At 44.4% G+C, this 22,014-nt stretch overlaps 1 protein-coding gene across 2 annotated transcripts in view; it reads left to right on the top strand.

The window, feature by feature from the left end:
- Positions 1 to 22,014, top strand: part of IFT46 (intraflagellar transport 46) — a 23,196-nt gene extending 1,182 nt beyond the window's left edge. Inside the window, exons 1-12 of one of the 2 annotated variants that reach the window (XM_007080379.3) lie at positions 5,793 to 5,939; positions 6,647 to 6,743; positions 9,136 to 9,215; positions 12,392 to 12,525; positions 15,150 to 15,224; positions 15,372 to 15,465; positions 16,143 to 16,271; positions 17,306 to 17,427; positions 17,684 to 17,750; positions 20,651 to 20,711; positions 20,998 to 21,083; positions 21,552 to 22,014. In XM_007080379.3, the coding sequence (XP_007080441.1) occupies positions 9,171 to 9,215; positions 12,392 to 12,525; positions 15,150 to 15,224; positions 15,372 to 15,465; positions 16,143 to 16,271; positions 17,306 to 17,427; positions 17,684 to 17,750; positions 20,651 to 20,711; positions 20,998 to 21,083; positions 21,552 to 21,647 (909 nt within the window). In that variant the 5' untranslated portion in view covers positions 5,793 to 5,939; positions 6,647 to 6,743; positions 9,136 to 9,170 and the 3' untranslated portion in view covers positions 21,648 to 22,014. Of the gene's footprint in view, positions 1 to 5,792; positions 5,940 to 6,646; positions 6,744 to 9,135; positions 9,216 to 12,391; positions 12,526 to 15,149; positions 15,225 to 15,371; positions 15,466 to 16,142; positions 16,272 to 17,305; positions 17,428 to 17,683; positions 17,751 to 20,650; positions 20,712 to 20,997; positions 21,084 to 21,551 lie in introns of those variants that run through there. The other variant, XM_042957736.1, reaches the window with a different exon arrangement.

Here is a 22,014-nt window from a genome sequence, read left to right as displayed (position 1 = left end):
AGGATGGTGGGATCGAGCCCCATGTCAGGCTCTGTACTGACAGTACAGGGCCTGCTTAGGATTCTCTTCCTCCACCCCTCCCCTGTTTGTGTTCTCTTTCCTCCCCTCCCTCCCTCCCTCCCCCCCCCTCTGTCTCAAAAATAAATAAACTTAAAAAAAAAGTAAAAAAGATATACAAATGACCAATAAGCACACAAAAAGATGCTCAACATCCTTAGTTCTTAGGAAAATGCAAATCAAAATCACAATGAGATACCATTTCACACCCACTAAGATGGCTATAACAATAAGTGTTGGTGAGAATGTGAAGAAATTAAACCCCTCTCCCAATGCTGGTGGAAATGTAAAATAGTGCAGATGCTTTGGAAAAAGAGTTTGGCGGTTTCTCAAAAATTAAACAGAGTTACCATATGATCCATCAATTTCACTCCTTGGTACATACCCAAGAGAATTAAAAACATATGTTCATACAAAAATTTGTACACCGATGTTCCTAGAAGCATCATTCATAATAGCCAAAAAGTGGAAACAACGCAAATGTCCATCAATAGATGAATGAATAACAAAATGTGTCATATTAGTCATAAAAAGATAATGATACATGATACAACATGGATGAACCTGTTAAGTAAAGGAAACCAGTAACAAAACACAATAGCTTATATTGGAAGACTTGCTCTGAACCTGTTCATTCCATTTATAGGAAATGTCCAGCGTAGGCAAGTCCATAGAGGTAGAAAGTAGCGTTGCAAGGGATTAGGAGAGGGAAGAAATAGGGAGGGAGGTTTGTTCTGTAAAGTGATGAAAATGTTTTGGAATTAGAGATGGTGGTTACACAATCTTGTGACGATACTAAAAACTAGATTGTACACTTTAAAAGGGTGAATTTTTATGGTTTGTAAGTTGTATCTTTATTTTGTTTATTTTTATTTTTTAATGTTTATTTATTTTTGAGAGAGAGAGCACGAGCAGAGGAGGGGCAGAGACAGAGGGAGACAGAGCATCTGAGCACAGAGCCTGATGCAGGGCTCAAACTCATGAACTGTGAGATCATGACCTGAGCCGAAGTCAGATACTCAACTAACTGAGCCACCCAGGTCGCCCTGAGATTTTATTTTTAAATAAACATGGGGTTTGAACTTACAACCCCAAGACCAAGAGATCAAGAGACATATGCTTTACCGACTGAGCTAGCCATGTACCCCTAAATCATATCTTTTTAAAAACTGTTGTGTCGACTTTGGCTCAGGTCATGATCTCACAGTTCATGGGTTTGATCCCGCATATCGGGCTCTGTGCTGACATCTCAGAGCCTGGAGCCTGCTTCAGATTCTGTGTGTCTCTCTCTCCCTGCCCCTAACCTGTTCTCTCTCTCTCTCTCTCTCTCTCTCTCTCTCTCTCTCTCTCTCTCCCTCTCAAAAATAAAATAGACATTGAAAAAAAATTGTTAAGTGTGCAGGTGAAAAAAAGTGTGTGAGAAGCAGGGCTTATGCCCATTTTATAGATGAAGAAAATGACGACAAGTTTAGGAAATTTACACAAAGTTCTAAGCCAGTACGTAATGGAAATAAAACTCAAATCCAGTCTTCTGATTCTGTTGGCATTTCTCCCATGCCAAGGGTCAGACTCAGAGTATACCTGATTCAGCAGTTGTTCCCTGCGTCCTATATCATTTTGTCCCACACTACTAGCTCAACTCTGCAGCACTCATCCACGGCAGCCGTGGAAAAACAGCATTCTTTTATTGAGTGTTTATTTTGTGTCAGGTACTTTGCACATTATCTCTAGTCCTTTACAACAATCCAGATAAGGACACTGAGGATCAAAGAAGTTAAACACTTGCCCAAACTCAAACAGCCTGTAAATGATAGAGCCAGGATTGAAACCCCGGTTTCCTCATGATGCCACTGCCCCCTTTTTACCTCTTGTTTATTCCTTAATACTTACTGAACGCTTACAATGAGCCAGGTTTTACTCTAAATTCTTCACACAGATTATCTCGTTTCATCCTCAAGAGAGTCTCTTTCCCCCAGTCATCCAAGATGCCGAAAGGAAAGAAGGCTAAGAGGAAGAAGGTGGCCCCGGCCCCTGCTGTTGTGAAGAAACAGGAGGCCAAGAAGGCGGTCCCCTGTGTGAGAAAAGGTCCCGGGACTTTGGCACTGGACAGGACATCCAGCCCCAAAGGGACCTCACCTGCTTTGTCAAATGGTCCTCATACATCTGGCTGCAGTAGGGCTATTAAATATCGACATCTAGAGGCGCCTGGGTGGCTCAGTCGGTTAAGCGTCCGACTTCGGCTCAGGTCACGATCTCGCGGTCCGTGAGTTCGAGCCCCGCATCGGGCTCTGGGCTGACGGCTCGGAGCCTGGAGCCTGCTTCGGATTCTGTGTCTCCCTCTCTCTCTGCCCCTCCCCTAGTCACACTCTGCTCTCAAAAATGAATAAAAACACTGAAAAATTTAAAAAAAAATAACGTCACCACCTTGGTGGAAAACAAGCTGCTGGTGATAGCACATGATGTGGATTCCATTGAGCTGGTCTTCTTCCTGCCAGCCCTGTGATGTTAAGACAGGGGTTCCCTACTGCATTATCAAGGGCAAGGCCAGGCTGAGGCATTCGGTCTACAGGAAGGCCTGCACCACTGTCACCTTCACACCAGGTAACTTGGAAGACCAAGGAGCTCCGGCTAAGCTGGTGGAAGCCATCAGGACCCATTACAATAACAGATACGATGAGATCCACTGTCACTGGGGAGGTGACATCGTGGGTCCAAAGTCAGTGGCTCACATTGCCAAGTTGGAAAAGGCAAAGGCTAAAGAATTGGCCACCAAACTGGACTAAGTGGACGCTGTTGAACTTCCTGTACAGAAAAGTAATAACAAGTTCTCTTTCGGCCAGTGTCAAAAATAATAACAATAAGGGGCACCTGGGTGGGTAGGTATCTGACTCTTGATTTTGGCTTAGGTAGCGATCTCACGGTTTATGGGATCGAGCCCCATGTCAGGCTCTGTGCTGACAGCTCAGAGCCTGCTTGGGATTCTCTCTCTCCCTCTCTCTCTCTGCCCCTCCCCTGCTCATGCTCATGTGCTCACTCTCTTTCTCTCAAAATAAATGAGTAATCTCAAAAATAATAATAATAATCCTCACAAGAATTCTGTGAAAGAGGATCTCTAATAATCTCTTTTACAAGGTACAAAGAGGAAAACTATTCTACCACAGGTGTTGGGGCTAGAGAGTAGCAAAGCCAGGATTCGAACAAAGGCTGCTCAACTTCAGAACCCGTGCCCTTAAACCCTGCATTATAGAATACTCACTCTTACTGCAGTTTCATTGCTAGTGGCTTTCTGGCAGAATCTTTACAAAGCTCACATATTTCATTTTTTTTTAAAGTTTTTAAATTTATTTTTGAGACAGAGACAGAGTATGAACGGGGGAGGGTCAGAGAGAGGGGGACACAGAATCCGAAGCAGTCCCCAGGCTCTGAGCTGTCAGCCCAGAGCCCGACGCGGGGCTTGAACTCACAGACTGTGAGATCATGAGCTGAGCTGAAGTCGGATGCTTAACTGACTGAGCCACCCAGGCGCCCCAAAGCTCACATATTTTAAAACTTTTTTTTTTTAAGTTTTTTTTTAAAGTTTTTTTTAAAAAAAGTTTTTTTTTAAAGTTTTTTTTTTAAAAAAGTTTTTTTTTTAAGTTTTTTTTTTTTAAAGTTTTTTTTTAAGTTTTTTTTTTAAAAAAAGTTTTTTTAAAAAAAAGTTTTTTAGGGGCGCCTGGGTGGCGCAGTCGGTTAAGCGTCCGACTTCAGCCAGGTCACGATCTCGCGGTCCGTGAGTTCGAGCCCGGCGTCAGGCTCTGGGCTGATGGCTTGGAGCCTGGAGCCTGTTTCCGATTCTGTGTCTCCCTCTCTCTCTGCCCCTCCCCCGTTCATGCTCTGTCTCTCTCTGTCCCAAAAATAAATAAAAAACGTTGAAAAAAAAATTAAAAAAAAAAAAGTTTTTTAAAACTTATTTTACATCCCTGGAGGGATGTAAGTCAAACTGTATTTTTTAATTTTGGTTATAAAAACCATATTTTTTAAAAGGCAAATTCTTAATTTAAAAATAGTAAAAAATCTTGCCTGGAATTATTGTTTTCTTGTGGCCACTTTTGGGGATCTTCCATACGGACCACCGAAGTGCAGTGCAAAAGGGCAGTGCGGCAAAGACAAACTGACTCGTTCTTTGGAAATACAACATCAGCTAAATTAAACTGCATAAGAAAAGCACCCTTGCAAACACGCTTTCTGAGGAGTGCCTTAGGGGCAGTATGTCATAATGGTTCACAGCAGGGATTTAGAAGTCGGACTGACCCGCGTTTGACTCCCATTTTGACCACTTACTAGCTGGGTCTAGGCAAGTAATTTTAACTCTCCTAAACTTCGATGATCTAATCTCTCAATTGGCAGGAACATCTGTTTCAAAAGGTTGTGAAGTTAGATAATCCATTAATAAATAAGACTATATAATCTGAGTGCTCCTGCGTGGGGAGTGCTCAATAATACATATGCATTATTATTAGCAATAACAGAGGACACATTTTTAAGTATTTTGCAGTTCCATTTTTGGCCAGAAGTGTCTCTCATTTTCCTTTTTAAAGCCACTTTCCTGCTTTTGTCTGGCAGGTTTTCAGGGTCAGTTTCCAATATTCTTTTCTCTGTTTTTCTCACCCTCTCTCTGACTTCCCAAATTAATTTTTTTTAATGTTTATTTATTTTTCAGAGAGAGAGAGCGCGCACGCACGAGCAGGGGAGGGGCAGAGAGAGAGACACGGAATCTGAAGCAGGCTCTGAGCTGTCAGCACAGAGCCCTAAGGGGGCCTGGAACCCACTAACGGAGAGATGGTGACCTGAGCCGAAGTCCCACTTAACCGAAGTTACCGCTTAACCGACTGAGCCACCCAGGCACCCCACTGATTCCCCAGATTAACTATGTCCATGATTTTGAAATATTTATCCCTTACGTCTTCGTTCATCATTCCTCATTCACCCATCCAACGCTCATTTTAAAAGTGCCTAAGTGGGGCGCCTGGGTGGCTCAGTCGGTTAAGCGTCCGACTTCAACTCAGGTCACGATCTCGCGGTCTGTGAGTTTGAGCCCCGCGTCGGGCTCTGGGCTGATGGCTCGGAGCCTGGAGCCTGCTTCCGATTGTGTCTCCCTCTCTCTCTCTGCCCCTCCCCCGTTCATGCTCTGTCTCTCTGTCTCAAAAATAAATAAACGTTAAAATAAAAGTGCCTAAGTTATGCAATGCCCTAACGAAGCTCAGTCGTCAGCAAATAAAAATATAGGAAACTAGGTTCAATTTGAATCGCATATAAATAACGAACGATTTCTTGATATAAGCATGTCCCATGCAATGAGACACTGTGGAGGGGACGGACTCTAATGTAATACAAGTGCTATAAAAGCACATTCAAGGTGCTTCGAGGAATACTGCCTCGAGAGTCAGCCTCAATTCCGATTAGACCGATTTAGAACGAATTGCCTTGTTCTAGCGGGAGAAACGTACACAGCGTTTCCAGATTGGACGGCTAACTGTACGAACCGATACTCATCAGCCGGCTCTGCCAGCCGTGGTCGCTAGGTGCCGCCACAGACGCTTTTACTGAAACCATAGAAAAACAGGCGACTAGCCCGCCCAGAGAGGCTTCATGCAAAACCCTCCAGATCCTCCTCGGAACCTCCGCTGCCGGGAGAGATGCAAAGCGCGAGGGGAGTAGGTCTCACGAGAGCGGAAGCAAGTCTCGCGATTTTTTTTTTTTTTTTTTGCCTCCTAGCGACTGGCAACAAGGCAGGCAGCTCCAAGTCGAAGCCCGAAAGTGGCCTCGTCTGATATTGGAGTGAGACTCCGGCCGTAGGCTGGGGTTCTTTCCAGATAGAGGAGACGGATTCAGAGGGGCTACAGGTAATTCGTACTCACCTTAGCAGAAAGAGAAGTCCCTTTCTCCCTCCCGGGAGGAATCTAAGAGGACTCCCCTTCCCTCCATCCCCCCATCTCTTCCCATCTCCGTGACAACCGTTACTTCTCTTCCTTCACGCCACCAGCTATCATTCGGCTTCCTTTACTTCCCCAAGAAACTTCAGTGGGGTCCGACCTTCAAGACAGGGGGTAGAGATGGGGGTGATGCGCTTGGGATTATTGGATGGGACTGAGAAACTGGAGTTTACCCTCTCTGCAGGTAAACAAGGGGACCCCAGAGACAGAAGTCTTTTTAGAACCTCTACAGCCCCCTGGCTCCCTCCCCCCAGCCCCGACACCCCAACAGCCTTGGGGGAAACTGACCATAAGGAGAGAGCTGCCTCTTAAGACAAATACTGTTGTGCCCGTGTGCGTGCATCTTACAGCTTTGGGGAGCTGGTCCCCTCAGTTGGCTGTCGTTTCCCTCCACGATTCCCTCGATCCTCAGCCAGCCTGCCAGCAGTTCCTAAACAAGAGCTGCAGCAGAATGATTTAACTGCTTGACTTGGGCCAAGAAGCCAAGGAAAATTTGAATGGGGGTAAAGGTTTCATGTAAAACTGGTGTCTTGGGTGAGGAAGAGGAACCACTACTGGTTTGGAATCAGCTCGCATCCGGTGATGCGAGCTATGTAATTATGTCTCCTTTTACCTAGACCAAAATTGTAGAAAACCAGACCTACGATGAGCGTCTAGAGATTAACGACTCTGAAGAGGTTGCAAGTATTCATCCTCCAACCCCCAGACCCAAAGGTAAGAAAGGACGGGAGAGGAAGGAAATAGCTCTCAGAACAAAAGAGCAGGATGGATTCGTGAATGTCTCCAAGAAGTTCCTGTTTTACTGTAATAGCAAATGTTGGCTTTCAGAGTCCAGTTTGGCGAACAATTGGCCATATTTCCAACTAGTTAAGGGAGGAGAAAACCCAGCCCCCCAGATGCAGGGTCTTCCTCCAACCTGACCAGTGTTCCCTATCTCCAGTGGCTTGGTGCTGCGGCTCTGCTCACAGTCGGCCAGGGATTCACGTTTGTCTGTTTGCTTTAACTTCTCAAAACTGTTTTTGCACAGTTTTGAAGACGCTTCAGTAACCTGCCCTTAACTTGCGATCCCAGTCAAAATCTCAGTGGAACGTGTTAACAGGACTTGACCCCCTCATTTAGTCAACACACATGGTTTGAATGCCTCCTGTGTGTCAGCCTTCTGCCTGGCACTAGGTATACAGTATTAAAAGAGACACTGACCCTGCCATTCGATGCTCGTAATCACGGGAGACAGATGACAAATGGACAAAGAGACATAATGACAAATGTGGTGAGTGCACTGTTGGAGGCAAAGAGTGTGATGTTACAGAGGATAATGATGAGGAGTGGGATCTTCTTTTGATAGGGGGGTCAGGGAAGACCTGAGGGGGCGGTGACATTTGAGACTGAAAGATGAGAAAAATCCAGATATTGAGGAGAAGTGGGGCAGGAAAAGGAAGAAGCAAGTGAAACGTGAAAAGGAGTTTGGGTTCGTTTGAGGCCTTGAAGGAGACCAGCGTGTGGTAGGAAGGAGTGGTATCCAAGGCAGGCAGGCAGGAGGTAAGTAGGGAGCCAAGGCTCCCGTTGCAATGGCGAGCTGAGGCGATAGTGACCCGGATGTGGTGAGGAAGGGGAGCGTAGAGAGGAGAGGAAAACACAAGCTACTTGCTGATGGATTGGGTTTGGCTCTTGAGTTAGGAATCAAGGATGACCTCTGGGGTGGCGGTAAATATACCTAACATAAAATTTGCCATTTTAATCATTTTTGAGTGTACGATTCGGTGGCATTGAGTGCATTCATATTGTTGTGTAACTATCTCTACTGTCTATTTCTAGAGCTCCTTCATCATCCCGAACAGAAACTACTCGTTAAACAATAACTCACCATTCCCCTCTCCCTGGCAGCCCCTGGTAACCTCTGTTCCACTTGGTGTCTATGACTTCACTTATTCTGGGCTCCACAAAAGTGGAATCATACAATAGTTGTCCTTTTGTGTCTGGCTTATTTCACTTAGCATCGTGTTTTCGAGGTTCATTGATGCTATAGCACGTGTGAGTTTCCTTCCTTTTTATGGCTGAATAATATCCCATTGTAGGTATAACCACATTTTGTTTATCCACTCGTCTATCGATGAACACTTGGGTTTTTTCCCTCTTTTGGCTATTGTGACTCTGCTGTTGTGAACACGGGTGTCCAAGTATCTTTTTGAGTCCCTGCTTTCAATCTTTTGGGGATATATATATACCTAGACAAGGTCTTTGACTTGAGCATGCTTATAATCTTGCTGGCTGTTGACATTACAATTTGTTTTCAGTTTGGGCAAGGTAGCAGGCTGAAAAGTGGTGTTTAATTGGCATTAATTTGATTTACATTTTTTTAAGTGTTTATTTTTGAGAGAGAGAGAGAGACAGAGCACGAGCAGGGGAAGGGCAGAGAGAGGGAGACACAGAATCCGAAGCAGGCTCCAGGCTCAGAGCTGTCAGCACAGAGCCCGATGTGGGGCTCAAACTCACCAACGGTGAGATCGTGACCTGAGCCGAAGTCGGACACTTAGCCAACTGAGCCACCCAGGTGCTCCTGGCTTAATTTGATTTAGAAATCATTGAACATGGTTTCCATGCCAGTTACTATCTTATATCTGGTTATACTTTTAATTGTTCAGAATATTTTTATTGCTTTTCTGGACCCTGATTCAGTTCATATTTGTGACTATTACTTGCCAGGAGCTAGGTCAGTTCCTTTCACCTGAGTTTTGTCATTTGATCCTTGTAACGGTCTTGAGTGATGGATGTCACTGCCTTCCTTCAGATGTGGGAATACTGAGACTCAGGCTAAGAGTTTCAAGCCATAGAGTTGCTCTTCACTCCTGGCCTTCCCAGTGTGTAAACTAAGGGCAGATTGTGTATAATTTATGTAACAGCAGATAATCCACTAGTATAATGTCTAACCTAATGCCTTATGCACACTAATGCTTAGTATATATATCCTGAATTGAGTTGACAAAGCCATGACTAGAATTCAGACTTCTGTCCTTTAGCCATAAAGCAGAGCATAACATACTATAAACAAAAAATATTTGTCTTTAAAGATCATATTACTAACCTAAAAGGAAACTTTTCTTCTAAGGACTTCGTGGTTCTGCCCAGCTTCCTGACAAGACTATGGCTGACAACAGCAGTGATGAGTATGAAGAGGAAAATAACAAGGTATAGTATGACCCACAGTTTCTTGGGGACTTTGAGTTGTCAGTAGTCTGGCTGACAGTAGGTCAATAGTAAACATGTCTTTTTTTGTTGTTGTTTTAAGTTTTACTTATATTTGAGAGAGGGAGAGAGCACACAGGAATTGGTGGGAGGGGCAGAGAGAGGAAGACACAGAATCAGAAGCAGGCCCCAGGCTCTGAGCTGTCAGCGCAGAGCCTGACGCGGGGCTCAAACTCATGAACGGTGAGATCATGGCCTAAGCCAAAATCAAGAGTCAGGATGCTTAACCGACTGAGCCACTCAGACACCCCAGCAGTAAACATTTCTTGACTACTCACCTCCAGGGCTTGGGTTGGATACTTTTGAGCTCATGTAGGAAAATCAGCAAAGAGCCTTAAGATTTTGACTCCTTCGGAGTGCTTGGGTGGCTCAGTCATTAAGCATCTGACTTCAGCTCAGGTCATGATCTCATGGTTCGTGAGTTTCAGCCCTGCTTCAGGTAAAAACACAAGCCCCGCTGAGGGTGAGCCCCGCTTCTCTCTCTGTCTGCCCCTTGTGGGATTTTCTCTCTCTGCCCCTTGCTCACTTGCACCCTCTCTCTCAAAAAAAAAAAAAAAAAAAAAAAAAATTGTTTCCTTCTGGAGTCAAGCCTACTATTACAGCTGACCTTTTGGTGAGGAATATATATATTTCATATATTTCATATAATATAGGCATTGTTTTTGCAAACTTTACGGACAGTAAGAATCAACTAGAGTACTTACCCTTAACAATACAGATGTCCAGTCCCCACCCAGAACTACTGAATCAGGATCTTGAAGGTAAAAGCCTGAGAATTTATATTTTTAGCAAGCACTCCCAAGTAATTCTTATGATAAAGCGAGTTTGGAATTATTGGTCTAGGCATCTGTTCGTTGTCAACATTTGTGATACTGCCAATATTTTGTGAAAGAGACTTTAGTTTTGAAGTTTTAAGACCCAGATGTCACTTTGTTGTTGGTTCTGTGAACCTGGAAGATTGCTCTGTTTCCGAAAGAAAGATGGCAAGATGCCTCCAGCTCTAGGCAGGACCCTACAGGTGCACACGTGCTCCTACACAGCCATTGTGTTCAGCCTTAGCACATGATCCAATGGTTAGTTACCTTTTGATTATCCTTCAAGAACAGGAGCTTTGAAACAAGTGAAGAAGCATATTTGAAGTAATGCAAAAAGCTATAGTAATATAGACTGATTGTAGAAAGTGTAGCTTTTTATGCAAGGTCACATTTTAAAGTAGACCTGCTTTGGGGCACCTGGCTGGCTCGGTTGGAGGAGCACGCAACTCCTGACCTCGGGGTTGTGAGTTCGAGCCTCAAGTTGAGTGTAGAGATTACTAAAAAATATAATAAATAAATTATTAAGAAAAATAAAGCCGTTCCACTTGGTGACTAGTGTGCTGTTTTAACATCTTACCCACAAAGTAATTTTTTAGGCATCTGTCTGTGGCATAGGAAGCCCTCTGCCTTTAGATCAGAGATTTTGCAAAACATAGCTTTGAAGAAGCAGACAAAAGAAAAGTGAGCAGTTTTCCTAATTTGGCCTCCTAGTTTTACATGTTCACCCTAAATTTTTCTAGCCTTCATCATGCTGTGACCAACATTCAGGACTCAATTTATCTTTTTAATTTAGTGTGCACCTAGAATCAGAGATGTTATTTTTAATAACCTTTAAATTGGCCATCAGTGTTCTTAAAAAGCTGCCTTTGCCAAACTACTTCCTGTGTGATGAGGGATTGCTTTGGCAGATTTTGAGTTAAGAAAGAGCACTAGGGGCGCCTGGGTGGCTCAGTCGGTTAAGCGTCCAACTTCGGCTCAGGTCACGATCTCATGGTCCATGGGTTCGAGCCCTGCGTCGGGCTCTGTGCTGACAGCTCGGAGCCTGGAGCCTGTTTCGGATTCTGTGTCTCCCTCTCTCTCTGCCCCTCCCCCGTTCATGCTCTGTCTCTCTCTGTCTCAAAAATAAATAAATGTTAAAAAAAATAATAATAAAAATAAAAATAAAATAAATAGTGGGTTTTGAGGGGCACCTGGCTGATTCAGTCGGTAGAACATGAGACTCTTGATCTCGGGGTTGTGAGTTTAACCCCCTCTTGGGGCATACAGCTTACTTAAAAAAAAATAACAATAATTAATTAATTAAAAAAATAAAAGTAGGTTTTTAAAAAAAAAAAGTTTATTTCTTTTGTGAGAGAGGGAGAGGGAGAGGGTGAGGGAGCGCGACACGGGGCTCAGTCCCACGACCTTGAGATCATGACCTGAGCCAGTATCAAGAGTCTGATGCTCAACTGACTGAGCCACGTAGATGCCCCTAAAAGTAGGTTTCGAAAGCTTGGTTTCCATCCAGGCCACAGAGGCAAAGACATGGACCCTGTCCCAAATGCCCCTGCAAGTGCCAAAACTGGACTCCTCATACCCTTGAGAGTGTGGGATGATACTTAGAGAACCAGAAGCTCGGAAAGGTAGGTTGTAATGCCAAGGACAGAAGAGTCTCTTATCTTGAGATATAACATATAGTCGTTGCATTTGACTTCGGGGGGGAAGGGACGGGGACTGTGGGCAGGTCCAATACCCACTGAAGAGAAGTGTGACTGAGTGGAAGTGAAAAACCCATAGTCTCTGGAACCGCTGATTGGAATTTGGGGACGGAGTTGATCCTTCTGATAGTTATTAGCAGCTTACTCTGGGCAGTCTTGCAAATTAAACACTAGATTTCCTCCCCGTGAGCTTTGTGAGTATTAAGATTCCCCTAAAATTGTCTTCCAACTTCATCTGTCTTCATTTCCTTCCAAAATAACTAATCAGAGTTGCCTTCCTCTCCTTCAAGAGTCTCTAACTTTTAGAGTTGGAGCTGACTGGGGGTCTCCTAAGTAAAAGGTAAAATAGATATCTACTGGATAAAATCTATACCCAGGCCTCAAGGAGAAAAATCGAATGTGGTTATAGAAAGTGAGGCCCCAGGGTGCAGCCAAGCAGGAAAAGACGACAGTCCTTGGGGCCTTTCTGGGGAGAGCCACCCTCTCTTTCTGGTCATTTGGTGCCGGGCGGGAGGGTATGTGTGGGAGCACCAGGAGGGAATGGGGCATAGGCACACCGACCTTCCCTTTATGTAGCTCTTTCTATGCCCACCCTGCCCTACCTCAGGAGAAGAAGAAGCCCTCGCAGCTGACACCTCAACGGGGCTTCAGTGAAAATGATGATGATGACGACGACGACTCCTCTGAGACGGATACTGATGAAGATGATGATGATGAAGAGCACGGGGCCCCTCTGGAAGGGTGAGGAAAGCCCTGCCTCGCTGAGGACACTCAAGCCAGGGAGGAAGACACATCAGTTAGGAGTGAAATTCTAGCATCTCCCTTTGATCCTGCTTAGGATTTTCAGGTGTCTCAGAAGCCGGCATGATGCGTTTTCCTTCTCTTCCGGCCACACTGCCTCATTGAGTCCCATGACATCACTTGCATTATCTGAAATGTTTGCAGGTTCGGTGGTTTCATGAGGATTTGCTGAGTGAATATAAAAGGTGGTCCCTGCCTTCAAGGAGCTCTAATGTTGGGAACGAGAAAATAACATTTATATACATACACAAGCAATTCTGTTCAGCAAGGAAAACATACAGGCACAGGAGAGTTTCTAGTTTAGGCTCAGATCTTTGTTGGATGGATAGAGAATAAGTGCTTGGGAGCCCTACACTGAAGCACGTGTTCCTGGCTGGCGTTTCAGTAAAAACATCTCTTGGGACGCCTGGGTAGCTCATTTGGTTTGAGCGTCGGACTCTTGATTTTAGCTCAGGTCATGATCCCAGCATTGTGGGATCGAGCCCCGCCCACGTAGGACTCCACACTGAGTATAGAGCCTCTTTGGAATTCTCTGTATCCCTCCCTCTGCCTCTCTCTCTGACTCTCTCTCTCTCAAAAAAACAAAAAACAAAAACAAAAGAAAAACCTCACCCTGTTCCAGTCCTCGGGATAGATTATTCATGACCCACCCCTATAGGTTTTAATCAAAGTGGATTCTAAGGCCCATCCATTTCATATACCATTACTGGATAAAGTAATGATGGTGTAGCCAATCAGTGGAATTCTGTCTGGCCATTAAAAAGTATAAGGCAGCACTCTGTGCACCATAAAGAACAATCTCCAAGAGACAGTGTTAAATTTTAAAAAGGTATAGAAGAGTGTTTACGCTGTGCTACTAGGGTATAAAACGAATATTACGTAGACTATTTCTAGGAAACCCTAGAAAGTAATCCTAGTGATTACTTTGGGGAGGGGAACATGGTGGCAAGGGGACAAGGGTGGAAGTGAGCCATAACTTTTCACTTTGTACATTTTCTGCCTTTCCTTTTATATCATCTGTATGTATCACTTATTAAATCAAGCAGTTTAATAAAAAGTTACCTGTGGACTATCCACCCACAGGTAGACACTAAGCAAATGAGGCAAAAGTTTAATCCCAGACTGACTTTTCATGTTTCCCAGCTTACTTCATGATCATATCCTGCTTTCATAAATTATAGAATCTGGGGAAATGGAAACTTCAAGTCAATAATATATTTAGTTTTGGGCACCTGGGTGGCTCAGTCGGCTGAGCACCCAAGTCTTGATTTTGGCTCAGGTCGTGATCTCGTGGTTCGTGAGATGGAGCCCCGCATCAGCACGTGCTGTCAGCGTGGAGCCCGCTTGGGGTTCTCGCTCTCCTTCTCAAAGTAAATAAGTGAACATTAAAACAATAATGATATATTTCTGTTTTTTGCTAAGCTACCCTCAGACCTTTGTTAATAACTTTCCAAGTCACCTATGTACTTTGCCAATGTTTATTACATTTTACTTAATTATAATTAATGTGTTCTACTGGTTTTTGTTTTTGTTTTACTGTATACATTTCCTATATTCTGTATTTAATAACTATACAATATTTGGGGGCACCTGGCTGGCTCAGTCAGTAGAGCATGCGACTCAATCTCTGGGTTGTGAGTTCAGGCCCCGCATTGGGTGTAGAGCTTACTTAAAAATTAAAAATAATAATAACTACTAAACATTCAAATTGACATGCCTAACCATCTCTCAAGTATTGGGTATTTTGTTTCTAATTTTTTACCTGTATAAATAACACTGTTAAGGGGGACCTGGGTGGCTCAGTCGGTTAAGTGTCTGCCTTCGGCTCGAGTCATGATCTCATGGTTTGTGAATTCGAGCCCCACATTGGGCTCTGTACTGAAAGTGCAGAGCCTGCTTCGGATCCTCTGTCCCCCTCTCACAGCTCCTTTCGTGCTCACTCTCTCTCTCTCTCTCTCTCAAAAACAAACATTGAAAAAATTCTTAAATAAACACTGTTAAAAACATTTTTTTTTTTTTTTTAATTAAGTAGGCTCCAGGCCCAGCGTGGAATCCAAGGCTGGGCTTGAACTCATATTGAGATCAAGACCTGAGCTGAGATCAGGGGTCAGAAGATTAACTGACTGAGCCACCCAGGTGCCCACTGTTAAAAGCATCTTTGTAAAAATTCTTGTCTTTCTTGGGACAGATTATTTTCATGTCAGAAATTGAAGTCTCATGTTGTCAGTTATACTTGAATTTTAAAAAATTGCAATCTCATACCATATTTTCTCTCCATCCCTTTCATTCAAAAAAGGGAAACAAAATGTATGCTTCATTCTAAAATGTTTAGCAGTTGTTTTCCATTTTCTGCGACTCTTTCTTCTTCATTGGCAGAGATAACCAAGCTAATTATGATCCATTCTAAAGTTGTCTTGTGAACCACCCAGGAAGGGCAATTGTGGGCAGGGCAGAAACAAAGTTCAGAGTCAGGGAGTCTGTGGTCAGTGAGGAGGGGGCTGAACCAGGGCTCAGCCACGTCTGCTCTTCTCTGGCCACCTCGAACCATATTTTCCTTTTCACAGGGCCTATGATCCTACAGATTATGAACATTTGCCAGTTTCGGCTGAGATTAAGGAACTCTTCCAATATATCAGCAGGTGAGCACCAGGCCCTTCCCCCCATGACCTCCCCACCCGTTTCCTACCTCCAGTCTGAAATGGGGCTCTTCTCCTTAGATTTTTTAACCTGAACAGTAAAGTTCGTTTCTCTGACTTTCTCCACCTAACCTTGGCAATGTCTCCTAGATACACCCCTCAGATGATCGACCTGGACCACAAACTGAAACCTTTCATTCCTGATTTTATCCCTGCTGTTGGGGATATTGACGCATTCCTAAAGGTACAGTCGAAACATCCTAAAAATGACTCCTTAGGTGTTTCTTCTGACCCCTCTCTTACTCTTAACAATTCCACTAATTTCCTTGGCTAGCACTGGCTGCCTTCATATACATTCTTCATTTCATTGGCGTTCTTAATCTTGCTCTCCAAATTCTATTCATTGTATTAGGTAATAACTTCATTCTACCATTATATGTTAAAAATTTGTCATTTATTTGCCTCATTATCAGCTTTATATTTAAGATACTATAGATCATGTGTTTTGTAGTAGATCATATTTTATTTATTTTTTTTTTAAATTTTTTTTAACGTTTATTTATTTTTGAGACAGAGAGAGAGACAGAGCATGAATGGGGGAGGGTCAGAGAGAGGGAGACAGAGAATCCGAAACAGGCTCCAGGCTCTGAGCTGTCAGCACAGAGCCCGACGCGGGGCTCGAACTCACGGACCATGAGATCATGACCCGAGCCGAAGTCGGAAGCTTAACCGACTGGACCACCCAGGCGCCCCGTAGATCATATTTTAGTACAGCATGGTATGCAAACATGCTTTTTAATACTAGTAATAATGATGAACCGGAAAGAGTTCTTCCTCTTCAGCTGATTGGAAACAACAGATATGGCCTTTTTATGTATGCCCAACCCCATTTTTTCCTCTTTCTTCCTTTCTCTTAACCAGGTCCCACGTCCTGATGGAAAGCCGGACAACCTTGGCCTGTTGGTATTGGATGAGCCTTCTACAAAGCAGTCAGACCCTACAGTGCTCTCTCTCTGGTTGACTGAGAATTCCAAACAGCACAATGTCACAGTAAGATACTAGTCCAGTCCAGGCCCCAGCTGGAGATGGCCAGAGGCCCCACTGGTATCTGTGCAGTTGACTTACTATCAAAAGGGGTAGCTTGGTTTCAGGCCAGCCCTAGTTTTAAAAAGTTTTATTGTGATATAATTTACTTACCATGAAACTCGCCCTTTCAGATTGTACAGGTCAGTGAGTTTTAGTGTATTCACAGAGATGTACAAACATCACTGCTATCTCATTTAAAAACACACCTTTGGGGTGCCTGGGTGGCTCAGTCGGCTAAGTGTCCGACTTCGGCTCAAGTCATGATGTTGCGATTCATGAGTTCAAGCCCCACATCAGGCTCTGTGTTGACGGCTTAGAGCCTGGAGGCTGCTTCAGATTCTTTGTCTCCCATTTTCTCTCTCTGTCCCTCTCCTGCTTGTGCTCTCTCTCTCTCAAAGATAAACAAACTTAAAAAAACAAAAAAAAACAAAACACAAAGTGGCTGAGCCATTTTACTATTCCACCAGTAAGGAATGAGAGTTCCAGTTGCTCCACATCCTCACTCACACTTGTGATTGTCTGTCTTTTGAATTCTAGCCATCCTAGGGGCGCCCGGATGGTTCAGTTTCTTAGGCATCCAACTCGGGCTCAGGTCACGGTCTCACAGTTCATGGGTTTGAGCCCTGCATCCAGCTCCCTGCTGACAGTGTGGGGCCTGCTTGGGATTCTCTCTCCCTCTATCTGCCCCTCCCCCACATGCACGCTCACTCTAAATAAACACACAAACAAACAAACAAACTTAAAAAAAGGAATCGTAGCCATCCTAGTGGTATGAAATGCCATCTCAGTGTGGTCAGTCTTGTCCTATTCACCCACCCCCTTCCCATGGCTCCAGAAAATTTTATCAGGTGTTCCTCTAATCTTCACTTAGCTGCTGTTAGGCTACCCTATTCATCGGCTATCTGCTGTTTAAGAAACAACAGGGTATGATGAGCCATCCTGTTAAAATAAGAGAGCTATTTAATGTCATCAGCCAGGGTTTCCCCTTATTTTTCTAGCAACATATGAAAGTAAAGAGCCTAGAAGATGCAGAGAAGAATCCCAAAGCCATTGACACATGGATTGAGAGCATCTCAGAATTACACCGTTCTAAGCCCCCTGCGACTGTGCACTACACCAGGTAAGAAATACACACTCTTCACCAGAGGAACCCCTGGTGACCTTCCCCACTTGCGGATCCATTGCTTCTGAGAAGAGGGCCCACAGGCTGAGGACATACCAGATCAACCTGAGGTTCTGTGGATCCGGCCAGCCTGAAATCCTCATGTGGCTGACTGACCACCTTCCTTCATCCTAGAATCTCATGACCCAGAGGTTGCTGATGTTACCCGTTACCTGTCCTCGTTTCCTGTTCATATTTACCTCTGTGTTTGTAGGCCCATGCCTGATATTGACACGCTAATGCAGGAATGGTCCCCAGAGTTTGAAGAGCTTTTGGGCAAGGTAAGTGGAGGGAGCAGGGGCCATGAAAGTGTAGCATTTACTCAAGTGCCCAGTGTTTGCTCTCTTCCTGTATTTTTTAAATTTTTTTTCTTGAAATATATATATATATATATATATATACACATACATACGTATGTATATATACACACACACACACACACACACACACACACACACATACATGTTTTAGAGAGCGAGCATGAGAGTGCAAGTGCGGGAGGGGCAGAGGGAGAAGGAGAGAGAGAATCTCAAGCAGGCTCCATGCCCAGTGCAGAACCTGACATGGGGCTTGATCTCATAACTGTGAGATTATGACCTGAGCCAAAATCAAGAATTGGATGCTTAACCAACTGAGCCACCCAGGTGCCCCTAAAGATTTTTTTCTAAGTAATCTCTACACCTAATGTGAGGTTTAAAATTACAGCCACTTAGGGGTGCCTTGGGTGGCTCAGTTGATTAAGCATCCGACTTTGATTCAGGTCATGCTCTCATGGTTCCTGGGTTCCAGCTCCACGTCGGGCGGCTCTGTGCTGACAGCTCAGAGCCTGGAGCCTGCTTCAGATTCTGTGTCTCCTTCTCTCTCTCTGCCCCTCCCCCACTCACGTCTGTTTCTCTCTTTCACTCTTTCAAAAATAAACATTAAAAAACATTTTTTTTTCAAACTTACAACCCCAAGATCAAGAGTTGCATGCTTTACCAACTGAGCTACCCAGAAGCCCCTCACTGTCCTGATTTCTAACAGTATGGATCATGCTTGCCTATTTTGTGTGTGTCTAAATCTAATCACACTCTTTTGTGTCTTATTTCTTTTGCTTTTAAGAATCTTAAAAATCGGGGCACCTTTTTGTCTCAGTGTTTTAGTGTCCGACTTTGGCTTAGGTCATGATCTTGTGGTTTGTGGGTTCAAGCCCTGCATCAGGCTCTGTGCTGACAGCTCAGAGCCTGGAACCTGCTTTGGATTCTGTGTCTCCCTCTCTCTCTGCCACTCCCCTGCTCGCACTCTGTCTCTCTCAAAAATAAAAGAAAAACATAATGGGATAAAGAAAAACTAAGGGGCGCCTGGGTGGCTCAGACGGTTAAGCGTCTGACTCTTGGTTTGGGCTCAGGTCAGTATCTCACGGTTTGTGAGTTTGAGCCCTGCATCAGAGGCTGTCAGTGTGGAGCCTGCTAGGGATTCTCTCCCTCTCTGTCTCCCTTTCTCTCTCTCTATGCCTCCCTCTCTCTCTCTCTCTCTCTGCCACTCCCCTGCTCACACGCTGTCTCCCTCAAAAATAAATAAAGCGTTAAAAACATTTAAAAAAAACTTCAAAGTCATAATGGGGAAAATGTGACATTTTAGGTTTGGAAATAAAAAGTTCTCAGTACTGGTACTTACCATTAAACAAAGTTAAAGAGTGATGAACTGAAAAAAATTATATATTGGATTACTGTCCAAGCAAAGAGCTCTTCTATATCGAGAAAAGGAAACTGAGCAAACACAATTTACAAATTCCTTGGCTATCATATTTAAAATGGCCACACCAGCCATACAACGTTCGTCACCCCCTTGCCCTGCTTTTTCTCTAACACTCACCTTCTGACATACTGTATGCCTTACTTATTTCGGTTTTTGTTTCTCCCTATCAAAACTCCCTATAAGCTCTGTGACGACAGAGTTTTTAGGTAAATGTTTATTTTATTGAGGAACAGTGGTAAAAGCCAAGAATTTGAAAACAATCTCTTTCCTCAAAGCATTTTTTTTTTTTTAACGTTTATTTATTTTTGAGACAGAGAGAGACAGAGCATGAATGGGGGAGGGTCAGAGAGAGGGAGACACAGAATCTGAAACAGGCTCCGGGCTCCGAGCTGTCAGCACAGGGGCCCGATGTGGGGCTCGAACTCACGGACCGCGAGATCGTGACCTGAGCCGAAGTCGGCGCTCAACCGACTGAGCTACCCAGGCGCCCCCCTCAGAGCATTTTTAAGGCTGTAGCTGAGGAAAAATGTCTGATTAGGGAACTGAATAGACTGTAGTACATTTATTTGGTGAAATACTTACACAGTAGAATATTATTTGGTTTTATTTTACTCTGATAGGAGAAAATATCAATGACATGTTAAATGAAAACAGGAAATTGCAGACCTACCTACACTCTGATTTCTTGTAAAAAAAAGAACAAAAACTGTTTACAGAGCCAATGGTTTTTAAACTTACAGTATGACTTGTTTAGACCCAAAGCCTATCACCTCATCTGTCATATTCCATTTTTTCTGTTCCTATAGTGTTCCATGCCCATTAGGCATTATAACACCAAGTAGCCATAAATACTTGGCCGTGGCCTGGGATCAGCCCCTTCCTCACAAATACACACCGGAAGATAGCATGGCAGTGTATTTTTTTTTTGGTCCTGTTAGATCATCGACTATGGTTAACGAATGTCACCAATCTCATTTTATTGATCAGAGGGAAAAAAGCACATTGTATTGTTTGCCAGGGCTTTCATGACACAGATTGGGTGGCTTAAACAACAGAAATTTATTTTCTCCCACATCCGGATGCTAGAAGTGTGAGGTCAAGTTGTCAGCAGAGTTGACTTCTTCTGGCCTCTCTCCTGGCCTTCTTCCCTCTGTGTGTGCCTGTGTCCTGATTTGCTCTTCTTATAAGGACACCAGTTACTGGCTTAGGATTCACCCTGATGACCTCATTTTAGCTTCATTATGTCTCTTGAGACTGTGTCTCCAATGCAGTCCTATTCTGAGGTACTGGCTGTTAGAGCTTCAATATAGGAATTTGGGGGGAGCACAGTTCGGCCCATGACATGCCTTATGCTGGGAGCTCTCTTCCTTCAGAGAGAGGGAGGGGTGCTGGCCCCGCTGAAGCTTCAGCCTTCTGACTTTGGTCCGTCCCACGCTCCTCCTAGGTAAGCCTGCCCACGGCAGAGATCGACTGCAGCCTGGCAGAGTACATTGACATGATCTGTGGTAAGTTCCCCCATCCCTTCCCGGTTCCGTTTCTGGATGAATACATTGTGGGCTTTTGAAAAGGCTTGTTTACTCTCGGAAGACAGCATCTTGAGTTACGGCCCTCGCTTTAAGCCAGTTTACTATTTGGCAGCACTGAAGGTGGTATTTGGGCTTAGGTGACTCCCTGCCAGGTGTTTAACCCCCAGAGGCATAGTAACACGTCCCATCTGGGAGGGCCTTGGCTATTCTAAACAGATAATGCCCGGTTTTGTTTGGTTCTGCTCATGGGAGTTCTTGATTTCAGCCATCCTCGACATCCCTGTCTACAAGAGTCGGATTCAATCCCTACACCTGCTCTTTTCCCTCTACTCGGAATTCAAGAACTCACAGGTGAGGCTAGCATTAGAAAGTGCTTTAAGCTGTAGCGAGGATCACTGTAGTCTCCACTTCTCCGAGTTGGCTGTGATGTGTCCTTTGACAAGGATGTTTCTGCTGGAGTTACCATCACCCTTCTCTGTCATTAAAAGAGCAGCAAGCAGGAGGGTTGGGCTTTCACAGGAAGGCGGGCGGAATGGCTGTGGGCCTTTGGCGTGGCCAGGCTTGTGAGGGTCTACCAAGGACACTCCTTGTGGGACAACCATGTGGCCTAACGGATGGAAGCAGGACAGGAGAGGGGTTCATCTTTGAAGGAGGCGGGGCAGATTTCTAGCTGTTTTTCAAAAACAGCACCAAGGAGTTGTTCTGAAATGGAACCTAGAAAAAACTGGAGCATTACGGGTGGTAAAGAGGTTAGTTCTTGCTCAGATATAGCAGCCAACGTACCACAAACTCCGTGTACCCTCTCCTCTTTCCTCACAGCATTTCAAAGCTCTAGCTGAAGGCAAGAAGGCATTCACCCCTCCATCCAACTCCGCCTCCCAAGCTGGAGATGCAGAGACATTGATCTTCAGCTGAGACGCCCCCCCCAGGTCACGCTGTTGCAAGGCTGTGCTGGCTGAAGAGAGATGGCCGTCAGCCACGTGGCGTCCTTGCCTGACTCAGGGACGTGCGCTCCCTGCTGCCCTCTCTGCCAGAAAGTAACAGCGCGAGTTCCTTAAATGGCTTCTGCCTGTCTCAGGTTTCCTTCCCACGGGAATTATGCATCTATGCCATGGTGGGGATTTGAGTTAGAACAGAAGGATTGGAATGTCTGGGATTCCAGGGTGCTCAGGTTGGGAGGGAAGCTTAAAAGATGTTCTTTTTGAGATAGCGACGGAATTATTTTCTTTCATTCTTCAAGTTAGTTGGCAAAGATTTTGCAAATAAAATGCTGTATCTTTCA

Source organism: Panthera tigris, chromosome D1 (genome assembly GCF_018350195.1).
Source record: "Panthera tigris isolate Pti1 chromosome D1, P.tigris_Pti1_mat1.1, whole genome shotgun sequence".
Classification (NCBI taxonomy): domain Eukaryota; kingdom Metazoa; phylum Chordata; class Mammalia; order Carnivora; family Felidae; genus Panthera; species Panthera tigris.
Note: the sequence above shows the minus strand (reverse complement) of the source record. Positions and strands in the feature narration are given on the sequence as shown.